We start from the raw sequence: 17,546 nt of genomic DNA, 5'->3' as shown, positions 1-17,546 counted from the left end.
GGCAGGCCTACACATCTCTGTACATTCTATTAATCTCGACCTCATATATACACCATATCATACAAACACATCATCCACCCCCCTCACCCATCCTCACAGCGCACCCCCCGCAATTTTAACCATCCACATAGCAATCCTAACTCTAACCCCCACCCTCCTCTCCACATGCTCAAAATCCCCCTTCCCCACCTCCTCCGCGTACTCCCTCAACCCTCTCTCCTCCTCCCCCAACCGTCTCATCAACCCCTCATTCCTCGTCACAACCAGCACATTCGCCTCGAGATCCAAATTATAACTCCGCTGCGTATAATTACTACTCCCCACCAAACTCATACTCGGCCTCCCCTCCTCCCCCGGCATCGAAACCCACAGCCCCTTCGCGTGGTACGTCCAACCCCCCGGCTCGCCGACGCGCCCATTCTTCCACTCGAGAAGCTTGATTGCCCCGCCTCGCCCGGCGCGCGCAGCTGCTTCCATGAAGCGCCGCGCGTAGAGGGTGTATGCGCCTGGCAATAGCCCAGCGGGGCCCGAGGCGCCGTAGAACCCGTTCGCGTGCTGTGAGGCGGTGATGACGGTCCCCCTGGAAGCAGAGGAGATGAGCAGCTTCGTCAGGGACGGATCGGGGTTGAAGTAGCCGGCTGTGAATGTCCAGCTGCTTTTGGCGAAAGCTGGGGCGGCGAGGGCGCGCAGGATGGATGTCACGGCGGGGAGCTCGGTGCTGGTTTCTGGTTTGAGGAGCTGGGTTAGTTGCGCGAGGGGGTAGATTGTTGTGTCTGAGTCGGGGAGGTGGGAGAGCGGCCGCGCGACGGGTTTGATGAGCGGGGCGAGGCGGGCGGTGGAGGCGGTTATGTAGCCGCTGGAGCTGACGAGGGGGGAGGGCGCGTCGTTGGAGGTGGGCCAGACGAGGGTGTAGCCTGCCGGGGTGGAGGGGGAGGGGACGACGAGGAAGGAGAGGGATGAGACGCCGGAGTGGAGTTTGTGGAAGTAAGAGGTTATTTCGGGGGAGGAGAAGACGTGGTAGCGGTCTTGTCGGTTTGTGAAATAATCGTTGCTGAGGTTGGCTCTGTGAATCCTATTAGCTGTGTGTACCTCGAGAGAGTGCGGGAAGGGGAGCATACCCAGACATGATAATCTCATCATCCATCCCGTATAACTTCATGTGCTGTAGGCCCCATCCCTCGTTGATGCGCTTCGGCACATATTTCTTGCGCAGTCCTGTCAGGTTCGGTGTATGGTACATGCGGATCTCTACTCTCTCCGGCCCGAATTCTTCGATCAAAGGAGCGAGCAGAGACGCCGAGCATGTCGAAGGTGTTTCTCGTGTTCCGCGAAGGGCATCGGTGAGGACACTAAGCTTCAATTCCGGCTTTGCGCGGAGGGCTTCGGCGAGGACGGATATCTACAGCTTCTCGGTCAACAATGCACAATCGTAGAGCCGTATCTTAGGAATACTGACTAATTGATGTTCAGTCTTTCCTATATACAACGTCGAAAGAAATATATGCTTCTCCGCCTTCCGTATTTTATCCTACCCAAAATCGTCAGCACCAATCCCCCCCATTCAAGAGTCGAGTCCAAGCAAACCACCCACCTTCAACGTCTCATAAAACTCGCTCGGCGTCCGCAACACCTCCACCTGGTCCCCCCTAATATCAAACCGCGGCGCAATCTTATCCAACTCCTCCGTAAACGCCGCCAGCATCGGGGCACCCTGTCCCGTCGTACTCTGCGCGCCGCCCCCAGACACACTGGACGAGGCTGTCGAGTACCTCCTCCCCTTCGCAGCGCGCGGCAACTGCCTACTCACAATCCGTCGCGGAGCAGCGCATCTCAGCAAACTCCTCGCAAGCATAATCTTTAACCACCCTTCTAACGCGGGTGCGCTACAACAAAAAATAAAACAATAAGAAATAACGGCGTTTGGCGTTGGTGAGGCTCAATATCAGCCTTACCCCCAAAGCTGACAATATTTCAACCCGTTACTGGCTGGGCCGAAGGTGTTGCCGCGCTAGTACGTTTCGGGCGCTTAGCTCGCCAATCCGCAAGACGGGCATTGAGACGACGTCAAAGACGCGGAAGAAGGTGTATTGAACAGTGCCATTGCGACAACGTCAATATGTCTACCGTGCTCAGAACACTGCGGAACCTCCGCCGAGCTGGAATTAAGGTATGTACTTCCCCCGCTGTCGAGTTGTGCGCGCGCTAATGGTGGTTTTGTAGGATGCCCTTCATCAGATGCAGGTATGTCGAGCGAGGAACACCCCACCACATTTCGACCGGCTGTCTGGAGGCAATGCCTTGTATAGAGGGATGGATGGGATTGGAAGGATCAGAGAGGAAGGGAACTAACAATTGACCACAGCACATCGGTGACACCAAGGCCGGAACCCTAATCGGCATCGACAACTTCGGCAACAAATTCTTCGAGAACATGGAGGAAGAGCTCCCCCTCCGCACCCGCTGGGTCGACTACAAGCAATACGAATGGGATCCGTACGTCTTCTCCCTCCTTGGCCCCTCCCTCTTCCTCGTCTTAACCGACCCCCATTCCCCGAATCCCCAACTAACAACCGCCCCCAAATAGTTCCCAAATCGAGCCCGGATGGCACGCCTGGATCTCCTACGCGGTCGACAAGCCACCGACCCAGGACAAGATCCTGCAGACGATGCAGCGCCCCTGGGAGCTGCGCGAGCACCGCATGAACCCCACCCAGTCGAGGGGCGCGTATAAGCCGTATAACACTGTGGTGCCGAAGATATCGGCGTGGGAGCCTAAGGTTGTTGCGCGCTAGATTGGAGGGGAAGAAGGAGGAGGAGAGGGGGGGATGTATATATTGAATTGAGATAGATTGGAATGGAAAGGAAGTTCATGAAGCGTGCGAGATTTGTTGGTTCTGTGAAGCTTGTGCTGGCGTGTTTTCTTGAGTGGTGCGGAGTGGCACCGGATTAGTCGGATTGGACGAGAGCGGGTTGGGAGAGGAGACCATGGACCGATGAGACGTGGGCTACAGCTGGTATGCACATTCCCACTCAAATTACTCAGGGGGGAGGAGAAGAATGGGATGGGAAACTATATTATAGGAATGGTAAGACGCAAATAGTGAGATCTCTTTCTTTTGGCTATCAAGCAAAAGCAACTCCTAAAGATCCAGGGAGCAAGGGATATCTTCCCTTATTTCAGCCTGTGTTTTCCCTATATTCCAATCCAAGTTTGAGAGCATAGCATATATCATGGTGAAGAATTCCCCTCAAGAGAACCATCCCAGGAACACATCCCACACACATCTCCAAGCAGCCCTTCTCAACACACAGGAACAAGTCAGGCAATCATCACTCGATTCACTTCTACTTACCAATAGCACAACATATTCCACACATTCAGCATTGTTCAGAAGCCATCCCATTTATTATATACCCGAAAGGAGTCCCTATGTCGCGCCATTCCCTTTTTGCTGCCTTACCTTGCTTGCCAATCTCCCAAAAAAAAGCGGAAATATAGCCAATTCGGTCAGTCCAGCCCGTATTTCCAATCTTCAGCTATCTACACAAGTCTCCTCTCCCTATCCATATCTACCACCACCGTTCCTCCTTTCCCAAAAATCCAGGGATTCACTACCTTCTTCCTTTCTTTCTTTCATTCTTCCTCACCACTTTACTGCTCAGCATCACTATCAACATCCACCAACCTCCCCTTCTCCCACGCCGTCTTCGCCGTCTTCACAAGCGCCTCCAACTCCCCACTCGTCTCACACATCCCCCTAAACACCGCCTCCTCCCCCCTCTTCTTCAACAGTATATGGGGGTGATCAAACTCCACCACGCGCCCCTTATCCAGCACAAGCACCTTATCATAATCCACAATAGTCTGCAGACGATGCGCAATCGTGATGATCGTGCTCGTCAACTCCCTAATCGTCTCCTGGATCTTCGCATCGGTGGCGTAGTCGATAGATGCTGTCGCCTCGTCCATCATTAGCACGCGCGGGTTCTTGAGCAGCGCGCGAGCGAGACAGAGGAGTTGCCGTTGCCCTTGGGAAAGGTTGTTGCCGGATTCCGCGACGGGGGAGGAGAGGTTGAGGAAGATGTTTTTGTTCGTCGCTGGGGTAGAAGCGCCCGATGCGCCGGAGGCGAGAACGGTGGAGGTGGTAGGGAGGTTCGTGCTAGTGTTGGCCCGGCTGGTACCGGGAGTAACAGGGCGGGAAGTCGATGGTGTATGCGCGGCTGTGTCGTTGCCGATTAGCTGGACGCGGTTGAGCGCTGTGAAGATGTCTTCGTCGGTGAAGAGGTTGAAGGGGTCGAGGTTGGTGCGGATCGTGCCGGTGAAGAGGGTTGGGTCTTGAGGGACGATGGTGATGGACTCGCGCAGGTCGCGGAGGCCAATGAGTCCGATGTCGACGCCGTCGATGAGGATCTTGCCTTCCTCTGCTTCGAGGCCGCGGAAGAGAGCGAGGGCGAGAGAACTCTTGCCTGCTCCCGTGCGGCCGACGATGCCGACCTTCTCCAAGGGGTTGATCTTGACGGTGACGTTACGGAGAACTGGGTCAAGGTCGGCTCTGTAGCGGGTGGTGTAGTTGATGAACTCGACCGATCCCTGGCTGGGCCAGTTCGCCGCAGGCTGGGTCTTCTCGTTCTCGGCTTCGGCCTCTTGCTCGACGTCGAGGTATTCCTTGATTCGCTCCACCGAGTTCATGTTCTGCTCGTAAATGGCATAGAGTCTGACGAGCCACAACACGTTCTCGGTGAAGGTGATGGCGTATCCGAGAGACAGACCTGCGGATCCGGCATCGATGCTGCCGATGCTGAAGATGACAAACATTCCGGCGAATAAAGCAACCAGATCTCCAACAACGTCGATACGGAAGGAGAGCCATCTGTTGGCTGCCCAGAGGTAGATGAATGGGCGATTGTAGGTATCGACACGAACGGCATTGTCGCGAATGAAACGCTTCTCATCACCATAAGCACGAATAGTGGTGATACCAGTCAGAGTCTCGCCGAACTGTTGGAACAGAGGACTTCTCTGAACAGACTCCAATCTCTTCAAATCTCTAGACGACCTGAGGTAGAATCGTCCAATAAGGAAGTAAATTACGCTAATGAAAGCTGCAGCGATGAGGAAACCGGGAGTGATTGCACTAATAAGAGTGATGGTCACCACAATCGCCAGTGCACAACTAGCAACGCCAATAGCCACAGGTGCGATTTGCTGATCGATAGACTCGAGATCCTTAGAGAAGCGGTTCATAATCTGACCAAGAGGCGTGACGTCGAAGAATTTGAATTGCGCCCGGGTGACGGAGTGGATAAGATCCTGGTGGATACTCCACGAAGCCGTGAGCGATCCGTAAAAGAGCCAAAGATCCCTGAATAGAGCCACAAACATTCCACCAAGTCCAATCGCAGCGTACACAATGAGGTAGTACTTGACATCCACATCTGGAGCAATGAGCGCCTTGAGCGACCACTCATCACTGAAGTACGGAATGAACCTAGCGAGTCCCTGGGTATTTGACATGGCGTTCGAGGCGGCCGGGTTAGCAAGGAACCCAGTTGTAGAAATGAATTGCTTCCCAGCTTCTTCAGGTAGGTCGTATTGGTTGGCCCACTCCCTGATCCAGACATTGCTCGAAACCGCGGCCAGTTGCTGCACGCCGAAGACGATGACTGCAAGAACCCAGAACCACCAGGGGCCCATGGCCTTCAAGTAAATAACCGTAGTCTCGAATTTGACGCTGCCGACAGCCTTGGACTCTTCCATTGCATCCTGTGGCTTGTTAACTTTCTTCGGGGGCTTTGCTGCATCCGTCGTGCCGTCCTCATTCGCTTCAGCGGGGGTATCTATCAATGTCTTATCACTCTGCTCGCCAACAGACGATGGTACACGAGATGGGATCTGAGAAACCAGGCCGGCGCTGCTCAACTGCAGAGGCAAGTCCTCGCCAAGCTTTCCAGATGAGATAACGCGGAGAGGGTTACCCTGGACAGTAATTCTTCCGTTATCAAGTACGACAACGTGCTCGGCGGAGGGAACACACAGTGCGAGGTTGTGGGAGACCAGGATACAAGTTCGGTTTCTCATAAGAGGCCCGGTGATGCAGTTGTCGAAGATCCATTTAGCGGTGTGAGAGTCGACAGCGCTCAAGCAGTCGTCCAGGAGTAGATGTCTGGAGTTCGAGTATAGAGCTCTCGCAAGCGAAATACGTTGCTTCTGTCCGCCAGAGAGTGTGATGCCCTTCTCACCAACAAGGGTCTCGTCGCCGTGATCCAAAATGTCTAAATCTCTCTCCAGTGCGCAGGCGATGATAACGTCCCTGTATCTCTTCTCATCAAGCTCCTGTGCGAATAGAATGTTCTGTTTGATGTTCGCATTAACGAGCCAAGCTTGCTGAGCACAGTAGGCGACGCTCTCGGTAAGGCCAGTATCGGGGTCGGGGCGAACATCTTCACGGCTATAGCCACCAGGAAGATGAACCTCACCGCTGATCCTGGACATCTCTCCAAGAAGAGCCATGATCAACGAGGTCTTTCCAGAGCCGGTTGGGCCGGCGATAATATTAAGCTTGCCAACAGCGAATCTGATATCCAGATCCATCAGTCGGAAAGCGGGGGTTCCACCTTCGGCAACCACTTCGTCCTTGCTGGCCCACGAAAAGCATCCGTTGTCGAATCCAATAATCTCGTTTCCATTCTCATCGACGTTATCATGAGCGAGCTGATCGTACTTCTCAGTCTCATCCTCGTTAAGGAACTCCTCCACACGGGTGATAGAGACACTAGATTCGTTGACGTGGGCAATCATGTCACCAAGCTGGTCGAGAGGCACTCTCAGAATGTTGAAGAGCGAGATAGCGGTAAATGCAACGGAAGGATAAAGCGGCTTCTTCTCAATCATTGTGTACACGAGGAACGAGAAGAAGGTGATTGCCACAGGCACAGTATTCCAAACCGCCACGGCAAAAGACCAAATGATAAATCTACCGCGCAGTTGCTTGAGCTCAGCCTTTCTCTTTTCGCTGATCATGGTGCTGAAGCGATGCTCCCAAGCAAAAAACTTGATGACGCGGATATTTTGCAGGATCTCGTTGGTAGTGTGGATTCGTTTATCGGTTGCCGCCATGATCTTCTTCTGCGCTTTTCCAAAGGCGAACGCAAATCCAATGTTGATGGGGAGTAGGAAGAGCATGACGATGAGTCCTGGAATTGAACTCCAGCCTAGAACTTGGTAGAGGAGAATAACACTGACGACCAGTTGGGTTGGTCCAGAGGAGAGCAGGAAGTGAAGGTAACTGCTAATCTCAGCCACCTTAAAAGAATCAACGGACATCAAGTTAATGATAGTTCCAACGTTAACTTGAGCGTCGCTATCACTCTTGTTGGCAGCAGCACCGCCAACCAACGCCTCTGGTGCTTGTGTAGCAGACTTGTTATCAGGTTCCTTCTTCTTGGCAAAGCCAAAGAGTCTGCTTAGTCGGCTGGGCTTATCGGCATCCTCTTTGCCTTGCTTCTCTCCCAGAACCGTATCGCTGCTTGCCGCTGCCTTACGACGGAGGGCCTTGGCATAGAGTTCACCAATGATAATGGCGCGAAGCTGAATGCACACCTTTCTTCCGATCCATAGAGCTTGCTGGTCGAGTAGAGATCTGATGATGTCGGTGAAGGCGAGAAGGATAACATACAGCCAGATAACGTTCCTTGGAGTCTCACCCGGATCTTCGATGTACTCCAAGATGGATTTCAGCAGTAGAGTTGGCATAAAAGTGAACCAAGCGGAGAAGAATGCGTAGACGCATTGTGCAATCAACTTGCCACGGAAGAAACGGAGGAGGTGCCACATAAGCTTCATGGTCTTGGGCAGCTGGCGATAGCGCTCCAAAACGGCCGCGGTTTTATCCTTTGGCGTCAGGTTCCACACATCGGTTATTTCCAGCGTCTTAATGTAACCCGTATATACAATAGAATCCACCCATGAAAACGTGGCGAGAGAGAATAAACTGGCCAATGGCTCCCGGGAAGGCTCAATGTCGCCCTCCCATTCCATAACCACTGCCTTGTTGCCCTTGCGTGTCGTGAGGGCGATGCCAAATAGTAGAGTCGTGAGGGAGAATTCCAGGATAACAAGGACCTGGGTCAATCTAGTACGAGGGTGTATGATCACCGAGCGGAAGATGATAATCTGGAGAGTCCACATCGTCGTGTACAGAACCGCCGTATGATCCCAAAGCCTCGGTATCCTATATTTCGTATCCGAAAGCACCAATCGAAAAGTCGCAAGAATGAATATATACACCCAAGTCAATCCCTGAGCCACCGCGGCCTGCCCGCCATTCGGCCCATAAGCCTGCGTCGCAAATGCCGTAGCGCTGACAGCAATGAGGCCCAAGAGCGCCAACTCCTCGATTATAACCATGCTGTACTGGGCCCTCGGACGGTCGAGCACGCCCACTGATCCGGCGGTGTTTTTCTTCGCCAACGCCAATCGCCCTGCTCCAATGGTCAAGGCCTCCTCTTCGCTCTCTCTGTCGGCATCCGAGTCCAGGTCGCCATTTTCGCGGTGCTCGGAAACACCAAAGGCAGTATTGCCATTGCTCAGCGGTTCGTATCCGGCGACGCGATTCCTCCGCGCTGCGATCTTGCGCTGGATAGCTTGGGATATGATTAGGAGGAAGGAGAGCGAGAAGGCGACGAGCGGGAGAAGCACTTTTAGGTAGCTGTGAAATTCACGATCAGTCAATGCGTTCGGGCTTGGTGAAATTCATCGGGTAAAAACTCACTCTCTCTGGAAGCAATTCGAGAAGTCATCGAGCTGCCAGATGGGCCATGAGCAGTTGCCCAGCTCATGTTTTGCCCCGAAGTCAGACTCCATTGGCAGCAACTTTTCTCAGAGCCCAGACGTTGACACCGGGATGTCTTGTCGGTCCTGCATACACACGATAAACTCTTCGTGTATCTGCTGCGGGGTGGACCTTTATGGAAGTGACCTGTCGTAAGAAGAAGGAGAAGAAGAAGAAGAAGATCGTTGCCGGTGTCTGGGGGGGAAGACAAGACAAGACACTGTTTTGGTGGTGGTGGTTGAGTGAGATATGCACTCCACTCCAACGGGTCTCGGTTTACTTTTGGGAAGGTCGCGAACGAAATTTGGGCCGGCGTTAGTGCATTTTGGTAGTGATGCTAGTGAATTTCACCCAATTCACCCAAGCAGCGTAACGTTAATACGGGGCCCCACGTGAAGGACGACCCCACCTGGCTTCTAGTACTGTGTGGACTTTGTGGACTTTGTTGTGGTGTATGCAGGAAGTGTTCCAGTAAGAGACGCAGAGAAAAGCTTTATTAAGCAAGGAGTACAGCAGTATGTATGTGATTGTGGAGTAGGATGCACAGTGCGTGCAGATAAGTATTTACGCGCAACCTTTCATATACCCAATAATCAATCAAGAAGCAGTTGTTTGCTTGCATTATCCCTTGCATTTACACTCATCTAGGCTCCGAACTGTGATATTGTTTACCAATACTCGGTGTGTGATGATGCAAGGTTCCCCTACGAGTCATACTCACGCTCTATCTGCTTACAAGTGTGCTGCAACATTTTAGTATATCTGAAGGATGTTGGAGCTTGTCCTAGAAAGGAGGGTCGGAGCTCTTATCAAAGTCATGCCGACACCGGGAAAGCTACCCCTCACTCCAAAATAATGTCAATCCCATGCAAACCATGCAAAACCCCAATGCGTCGTCCTATGAGACACGGCCGTTCGTGCAGTAGTGTCAGTGTCACGCATCCACGCATCGCCAAAAACTGGGTGCGGCTCTCAATAAGTGGGGTTTCAGTACAACATGTCGCGCCGTACACCGTATAATTACAGTATACATACATTACATACGCAACGAGACTGATTGACCAGCCACCGCATATAATATATGTATGTAGAGTATAGAAACATCACCAGCATATCCACGATAACACTTACATACAGCAAGGCTAATTCATCCCTCCATCACCAACCAAACACCACCTCCCCCTTCCTCATCCATCACAACAACAACCACCTCCCCAGGCAGCAGCACAGCACGCGTCGGGACCCCCAAAATCGTCATCTGTCCGCCCCTTCCGTCCCCCGCCCCCTTCCAATCTCCATCCCTGCGCGTGTGGCTTACACCTAGAAAAAATGGCGAACCCGAAAACCCCGATGCAGCCCATGCGACCTGCCTTGCATCCCGTGGGCTAGATGCGCCGCCAATGATAGTGATATCGCGGTCTGAAATGATGCATCCGCGCTCAGGGCTACCGCTTTGGAATATGGGAGGAAGTAAGTAAGTAAGCATGCCGATGGGCGGTGAGAGTGTCTCAGTGTAGGGGGCGTTGCGTCCCGTGAATCCAAGCCGGATCCGTATTTACGTGCAAGTGTGATTACAGTTACCATATGTACGTTTATGTGCAAAATAATGAATTGGCAGCACGCGCGGGCGGTCTTTCGCTCAGTTCGGGGTAATATAGATACAAACGGGTGTGCGTATTGTCTATTAGTATATAGATGTCCCCGATCCACCGCAAATGCATTTAAACCTTTTTTTTTTGTCATAATAAAACTCCCATCCCAACGCTTTGTGCCATAGATTTACATAGGTCCCCAGGAATCTCTGATTCTGGGTCCCTTATTGTGACAGTATATTCCCATCCCAAATATAATGCCCTATTAGCCCATAATCATACCCTTCATCCCGGCCATGTCGCCCTCCTTCGCGGCGATCTCAAAGTATCCGTAGATAATACTGTTTGACAAATTAGCAATTGTTCCGTAGTGACAATTCGGGGTATTAAACTTACGTGACAGCCAACAGGATACCAGTTCCAGATCCGAGAGCTCCCATCAGGTCGCTCATGACAGACAGACCACCAATGCAAGCACCTCCGAAAGCAGCGGCAGTTGGGATGATTCTCTTAAGCTCCTTGTACATGCTCTGCTCTCTGTGGCCAGCCATGACGAGTCCTTGGTCCTTGAGCTGCTTGGCGACGTCTCTTGGGCTGGAGCCGGAAACCTCAATCCAGGTCTTGGAGAAGACGGCGCAGGCGATGAGCATGTAGGCGATGTAGACCGCGGTGTGGATAGGGTCGAGAAGCGCCTCAGTGAAGTTCAATGGAGGAGACATGTAGTATGCGACACCGGAAGTAGCGAAGAGCTGGGCAGATCCCTCCTTAGCCTCCCAGATACCGAAAAGACGGACGAGGAGGTTCTCAGAGAAGCGCGAGTAGAGCATCTGGGAGATGAGGAAGACGTTGGAAGACAGGGCGGACTGCAGCATAATGGGCATGTTCGAGGTGTAGAAGAGGCGGACTGGGTAAGATCCGCGAGCGCCACGCTGGCGGGACGACTTGACTGGGATCTCGACACGGAAACCCTGGAGGTAGATGACAGCGGAGAAGACGAGGAGGGTCGCGATCAAGTTCATGATGTTGGGGAGGTTTTGGCGGTAGAACGCCTCCTGGAGAGCGCGCTGCTTGTTGGGCCAGGTGAGGAGGAGGTGGAACAGTGCAATGACAGCTCCCTCGAACTCTGGGCCACGTCCAGTGTTGATGGTGGTGGGCGAGAACGCCTTCCAGATGATAGACTCGCAAATGTTGGTAGCAATGAAGAGAGAGATACCGCTTCCAAGTCCGTATCCCTTCTGGAGAAGCTCATCGAGGAGGATAACAATAAGACCAGCCACAACCAATTGAAGGATGAGGAGGAAGACAACGCCAGCGCCGAGGTCAGATGGCTGTCCGTAAAGACCAGTGAAGACATACACGGTGGCCTGTCCCATAGAGAGGATGATAGCGAAGAGCTTCTGAGCGGTTTGGTACAGCTCACGGTCGGACTTCAGGTCAAGGTTGACATCGATGAGGTGGGTGCCAGCAAGAAGCTGGAACACCATGCCGGACGAGATAATTGGCGAAATACCCAATTCCATCAGAGTTCCTCTGTTACTCGCCAGCATCATGCGCAGCCAGTAGAGAGGATCGGAGGTATCTGAGGACACAATGCCGTATAATGGCATCTGGCTCATAACCAAGAAGATCAACAGCGTCAAGCCAGTCCACATCAACTTTTGGTTGAATGGAACCTTGGTTTCCGGCTGCTGAACCTCAGGGAGGAACGGCGTAAAGGGCTTGATGAGGTCTAGGAATCGGACTGCAGAGAGATCAAAATGTTAGCCATTGATGTGCAATTGCGCGCCGCTGACGTGGAGATCTCATTTTAGGGAGGCATAAACACGTACGGCCACTCATCTTGGCGGTTTGTTATCTCAAACCTCACAGACGTGGAATGGAAAGAAGAACACCAGTTAAGGAACGACAAGAAATGAATATGTCGGTCTCCTGCTTGCTGCCGCGAATCGCAATGTGTTCTCGTGTGATGTGTCAAGATGGAAAGGCACGGAATAAGTAAGGTTACAGCTCAGGGAACTGACCTTCGCTTCAGCTTTTTGTGGGGATTCTAGAAAGACACATTTACCTCAATGGGGAACCACGTGATGTCTTAATATAACGTCCCTGCGCTTTCGATAAGCGATAAGGACCTGATGGTTTTCTAATTCTCGGTCATCGGGTTGGAAACCTGCGAACTTTGTTCACTGGTTTACTTTCGATGAAGACTTCACATTTCTTCGCCCATAGCTGAGATGGGCTTCTCATGTTCCGGCCACTGCTCAGGTATCTTAAAGATACGATCATGCGACGCACACCGCCCAATAGACCGCTGGTGATTGTCCTGGGCGCAACAGGCACAGGAAAATCTCAGGTATGTTATACTCTTTATAACCACCCTCGGTCTCGATGTTAGAAGCTGACCCTTTTTAGCTAGCAGTTGACCTGGCTCTCCGTTACAATGGCGAAATTATCAATGGCGACGCGATGCAGATGTACACTGGGTTGCCTATCGTAACCAACAAAATAACTCCAGCAGAGCAACAAGGGGTCCCACACCACTTAATAGGGAATGTCTCACTGGATGAAGAGCCGTGGCACGTTGGCGTCTTTAAACGCAAGGCGGAGGGTATCATAGAAGAAATTCGGTCAAGGGGCCGGCTACCTATACTAGTTGGCGGCACCCACTATTATACGCAATCACTACTGTTTGACGACCATTTGATTGAGGACACCGACGAGAAGATAGAACCTCCACAAGATGGAAATCCGGAAATTGACGAGTGTTCGCGAAATCACCCTATTCTAGCGGCAAGCACGGAAGAAATCCTTGCGAAGCTGAGGGAAGTCGATCCCGTCATGGCGGATAGGTGGCACCCGAAAGATAGGCGGAGGATACAACGTTCGCTAGAAATATACTTGACCCAAGGCCAGAAAGCTTCGGATGTTTACGCAAAGCAAAGGGAGCGCAAGAGTGCGCCACGACAAGATGGTGTCTCTCCGAATTTAGAGGAGCAAGATCGAATAATCTCATTGGAGTCGACAATCCTCTTCTGGGTTCATGCTGGACAAAAGGCTTTAAAGAGCAGGCTCGATGCCAGAGTTGACAAAATGGTCGAAAATGGACTCATTGAAGAAGTGCAGACGCTCCAGAAGCTCCTGGAACTCGAAACCGCTGCCTCTCGGCCTCCGGATCTGACGAGGGGTATATGGGTATCCATTGGCTTCAAGGAGTTCAGCCCGTATTTGTCAACTATTACAGATCCAGCAACGACCGAGAAAGATAAAAGCAAAGCTTTGGCCCTCTCGATCGAGCAGACAAAAGCAGCTACTCGCCAATATGCAAAGCGCCAAGTCCGTTGGATCCGGCTCAAGCTGTTGATAGCTCTGAAGAAGGCAGACTCGCTTCGAAACCTCTATTTATTGGATGGGAGTGATGTTAGCAACTTCAATCACGACGTTTCTGGCAAAGCTATAAAGGTTTGCGGGGATTTTTTGAGTGGATTAGACTTATCGCCGCCGACAGAAATGTCACCAGCGGCCGCGGAGTTCCTAACTCCTAGTAGAGACTTTGATTTCGGAGACAGGCCGGACCTCTGGATACGCCAGACTTGTGATGTCTGCAATGTAACGGCCGTTACAGAGGCGAATTGGAACTTTCATATGCAAAGTAGGGGGCATAGGGGGAAGCTAAGGAAGCTGAACAGGCCGCCGAGAGTTCCAAGGCAGCTTCAAACTGAGGCCACAACAAATGGTGCGCAGCTTGAGGCTATTGCCACTGATCTTGGAAGCGAAACTACTCCAAAAGATACCCCAATTTAAATAAATAAATAAATATTTTTTAAGATTTGCAAGGATATTTAAATATGGTTTCTTAATGTGGAAAATAGTAACAAAGCCGGGTAATCTGACGAAGTGGCCACCTTGTTATATTAAAAACGCCATATGAAATAAAAATACTAGAAAACAACACTATTCTTACGGAGGTCAAGATTCAGCTTCAATACATTCCATTCTACTATTTTGTTGAATGCACGTGACATCTCCAACTCAGGGTCCAAACACGGGTCCCAGTAGCTAAATAAGCATTCAACTTCATAAGTCGGTGAACAACAACACTTCTACGGGCGACACCAACTCAAAAGTGTGCACAAAGTTGCTGCTTCAAAGTTCTTGTTCCCTAAATTTTATTTTCGAAAGTTCACTTGTCATTGCCCCTTTTGCCGTCGTTTTACACCGGTCCTGGCGTGCCTGATATCGGGGTGCGGCCTTGGATGACATTTGATAATTTGATGCTTCAAAGCCGCCCATCGTAAGGTGCTTCGACACGGAATATCACCACTGGACATCCGTTTCTTTGCTGACTCGCGTTTGATTGTTCAACACGACAAACAATATCACAGCTCACGCCGGCTCTGGTGATACCTGATATGCAATGTCTCACCAATCGAGTGATGAGGATGATGACTTGAACAAAGCAATTGCTCTATCTTTGCAAGACTCCGAACAGCTTTCTTCACCCGCACCAAAATGGCCCGTGGTGATCGATCTTATCAGTGACGATGATACAGACACTGACGACCTTGACCAACCGACCATCCGTGACAAGCTTCCACCTGGATCGGGCCAAAAACGTCCGGCTGTATCAGATAATGAGATCAAGCGAGAAGGTTCTCTGGTGATAAGGCCACAAGTCCAAAGCCCAGAAACAAAGCACACCAATAGCCAGGCTGCAACCAAGCCTGTGAATCAAACTGGAAAAGAAATCACCGAACCATCTGATATTAAGAAGCCAACAGCCATGATGTCAGGTCTTGGTGGCCTTGACCGGAAGAAAATGGAAGAAGAACGGCTCGCAAGAGCAGAAAAACGAAAGGCCAGTTCATCACAGCCAGAAAATAGTGATGTAGCCCAACCGCCGCTGAAGAAGGCAACGTTAGGCTCAGGCCTGAAGTCATCTGGGATGCCTGGTCGACCGCTCACAGACAAGCTAGCTGGCGGAAATGCTGCAGGCAAATCTGATTCCAAGGTAGCGTTGCATCCCATGCACATGAAAGCTGCGGCTGAGTTTCTGATACCATCTCAGCTCATGAAGTCAGAGCCAGCAGTGCTTGCGGATATCGAGCGCTTCACCCCTGGTCCAGATGATACCCGGAGATTGGAAGACTTCAAGCACGCCAAGATTCCAGAGGCCGGACCATCCAACGACCAACAGGCTCGAATGGGATCTGGAGTCCAATATCCACATGGTGTCGTCAAACAGACGTGGGCGTTTGGCTTTCCAAGATCGGGAGACATAAAGATTGAGGAGGTTCTCCAGAAAAACGATCTTGATCTGGCAGTCCTTAGCTCATTCCAGTGGGATCAGGAATGGATCCTTTCGAAAGTGAATATGGCGAGGACTAAACTCATACTCATTGCTCAAGCAGTATCTAGAGACGATGTAAGTTTGTTTTTATTTTTTTATACCATCTGTCATCTTCCTCAACCTAAATGGAGTTTCAGGAGAGGAAGATAAGGCACAAAGATGCACCGCTTATTACTGTTGCCCAATGGACATTCTTGGATTTCAATTGCTGGGGATATGACCAATGAAATAACAATATTATTGTTAAATAAACATCCTTATTCATGTCCACTGAAACTAATGCTATGTAGCAAGAAGAAGTCAGAAAGAGTGCTCCAAGTAATGTGAGATTCTGCTTCCCTGCCAACAAGGATGAAACAGTTAGCACTATGCACTCAAAACTGCAGCTGCTTGCTCACCCGAGCCATTTGAGAGTCGTCGTACCAAGTGCCAATCTCGTTCCATACGACTGGGGAGAAACAGGAGTAATGGAAAACGTACGTGTACCTATTTTTGATCTTTGTTAATATCAAATAATTAGCTGACCTTCGGCAGACCGTTTTCCTGATTGATCTGCCCAGGTTGGCAGCCAACGAGGTTGTATCCATTGAAAACATTACACCATTTTGTAGAGAACTGCGACGATTTTTGAAAGCTCAGGGGTTGGACTCCAAAATTACCGATAGTCTCTTGAAGTTTGATTTCTCGCAAACTGCAGGCCTGGCGTTTGTCCATTCGATGTAAGTGTGGGTTCAGATGGTTAATTCTGGTCACTAATAAGCATATAGTGGAGGCAACCACACTGAAAACGATTGGAAAACCATCGGCTACCCTGGTCTTGGTTCTGCAATTCAAGAACTGGGACTCGCCAACAGCGACCCTTTGAATGTAACATTCGTTGTAAGTGAAAGGCTCGTCACAGATGTTGATAAACTAACTGACCCAACTAGTCTGCATCAATCGGTGCCCTCACGGACGATTTCATGCTGGCCATTCTTCTAGCTTGCAAAGGTATGCACAGCGATGAATATCGGTATATAAAAGCTAATCCTATTTAGGAAACGATGGCCTGAAGGAGCTTACCTGGCGGACAAGCACCACCCCAGCCAGTAGAAAGCGCACTCCTGAAGAAGAAACACTGTTAATGGAGATGGAAGAAGGCTTCCGTATCATGTTTCCAAGCCACGAAACCGTTCGAACAAGCAAATATGGCACCAATTCAGGGGGTACTATATGCCTTGATCCGAAGCATTACCACCGGGAACAGTTTCCGAAGGAATTGTTCCGAGACTGCAAGAGCAAGAGGACTGGGCTATTGCTTCACAGTAAGCTGCTCTTCACCGCACCAACTCACATGAATGCCGATGGAGACCGGGGCAAAGCGTGGGCGTATGTCGGGAGTGCCAACCTCTCGGAGAGCGCCTGGGGGCGCCTCACCAAAAACAAGAGCACCAAGAAGGTGAAGCTATATTGCCGGAATTGGGAGTGTGGCGTCGTCATCCCGGTGAACCGATCCGCTGCATCACAAAACACAGACACTCCGGCAACTACACCCCAACAGACTGCGCAGGACCACGATATCGATATAAGTTCAATATTTAAGGGGGTAGTGCCGGTTCCGATGGATTATCCAGGCCTGGAATATGGACAGGGTCGCCCTTGGTTTAGGAACGAACAGTAGCTAGGCTGTGGGTTGGAAGAAGATGTTCACTGGGCTACTCTGATCCTATTCGCAAGCACTCAGCTGGTCACTGGCAGGCTCGCTGCTGGTCCGATAAATACGCCAGGAGGGGTGCCAAG

The 17,546-nt window shown here is 51.2% G+C and overlaps 6 protein-coding genes across 6 annotated transcripts; 3 read left to right on the top strand and 3 right to left on the bottom strand.

The window, feature by feature from the left end:
* Positions 1 to 93: 93 nt before the first annotated feature.
* On the bottom strand, positions 94 to 1,947 carry PGS1 (CDP-diacylglycerol--glycerol-3-phosphate 3-phosphatidyltransferase; the record flags this gene model as incomplete). The annotated part of the gene is made up of 4 exons (XM_018271866.2): positions 1,592 to 1,947; positions 1,457 to 1,528; positions 1,119 to 1,399; positions 94 to 1,063 (listed from the first exon to the last, which is right to left on the bottom strand). The coding sequence occupies exons 1-4, from the start codon at positions 1,850 to 1,852 to the stop codon at positions 94 to 96; spliced, it is 1,584 nt and encodes a 527-aa protein (XP_018132702.1). The 5' UTR covers positions 1,853 to 1,947.
* Positions 1,948 to 2,062: 115 nt separating this feature from the next.
* Positions 2,063 to 2,823, top strand: VE01_02355 (uncharacterized protein). Its single transcript, XM_018271865.2, has 4 exons — positions 2,063 to 2,167; positions 2,221 to 2,241; positions 2,363 to 2,493; positions 2,585 to 2,823. Exons 1-4 carry the CDS (start codon positions 2,117 to 2,119, stop codon positions 2,790 to 2,792), a joined length of 411 nt encoding a protein of 136 aa, XP_018132703.1. The 5' UTR covers positions 2,063 to 2,116; the 3' UTR covers positions 2,793 to 2,823.
* A 574-nt stretch (positions 2,824 to 3,397) lies between these two features.
* On the bottom strand, positions 3,398 to 9,400 carry VE01_02354 (uncharacterized protein). Its single transcript, XM_018271864.2, has 2 exons — positions 8,772 to 9,400; positions 3,398 to 8,708 (listed from the first exon to the last, which is right to left on the bottom strand). Exons 1-2 carry the CDS (start codon positions 8,861 to 8,863, stop codon positions 3,653 to 3,655), a joined length of 5,148 nt encoding a protein of 1,715 aa, XP_018132704.1. The 5' UTR covers positions 8,864 to 9,400; the 3' UTR covers positions 3,398 to 3,652.
* Positions 9,401 to 10,423: 1,023 nt separating this feature from the next.
* SEC61 (translocon subunit) lies at positions 10,424 to 12,407 on the bottom strand. The gene is made up of 3 exons (XM_018271863.2): positions 12,253 to 12,407; positions 10,820 to 12,164; positions 10,424 to 10,764 (listed from the first exon to the last, which is right to left on the bottom strand). Exons 1-3 carry the CDS (start codon positions 12,260 to 12,262, stop codon positions 10,689 to 10,691), a joined length of 1,431 nt encoding a protein of 476 aa, XP_018132705.1. The 5' UTR covers positions 12,263 to 12,407; the 3' UTR covers positions 10,424 to 10,688.
* A 297-nt stretch (positions 12,408 to 12,704) lies between these two features.
* VE01_02352 (uncharacterized protein) lies at positions 12,705 to 14,221 on the top strand (the record flags this gene model as incomplete). The annotated part of the gene is made up of 2 exons (XM_018271862.1): positions 12,705 to 12,773; positions 12,833 to 14,221. 2 exons carry the CDS (start codon positions 12,705 to 12,707, stop codon positions 14,219 to 14,221), a joined length of 1,458 nt encoding a protein of 485 aa, XP_018132706.1.
* Positions 14,222 to 14,834: 613 nt separating this feature from the next.
* On the top strand, positions 14,835 to 17,427 carry VE01_02351 (uncharacterized protein; the record flags this gene model as incomplete). Its single annotated transcript, XM_018271861.1, has 6 exons — positions 14,835 to 15,842; positions 16,058 to 16,243; positions 16,302 to 16,486; positions 16,535 to 16,646; positions 16,697 to 16,757; positions 16,805 to 17,427. 6 exons carry the CDS (start codon positions 14,835 to 14,837, stop codon positions 17,425 to 17,427), a joined length of 2,175 nt encoding a protein of 724 aa, XP_018132707.1.
* Positions 17,428 to 17,546: the final 119 nt, after the last annotated feature.

This window comes from Pseudogymnoascus verrucosus, assembly GCF_001662655.1.
Source record: "Pseudogymnoascus verrucosus strain UAMH 10579 unplaced genomic scaffold scaffold_9, whole genome shotgun sequence".
NCBI lineage: Eukaryota > Fungi > Ascomycota > Leotiomycetes > Thelebolales > Thelebolaceae > Pseudogymnoascus > Pseudogymnoascus verrucosus.
Note: the sequence above shows the minus strand (reverse complement) of the source record. Positions and strands in the feature narration are given on the sequence as shown.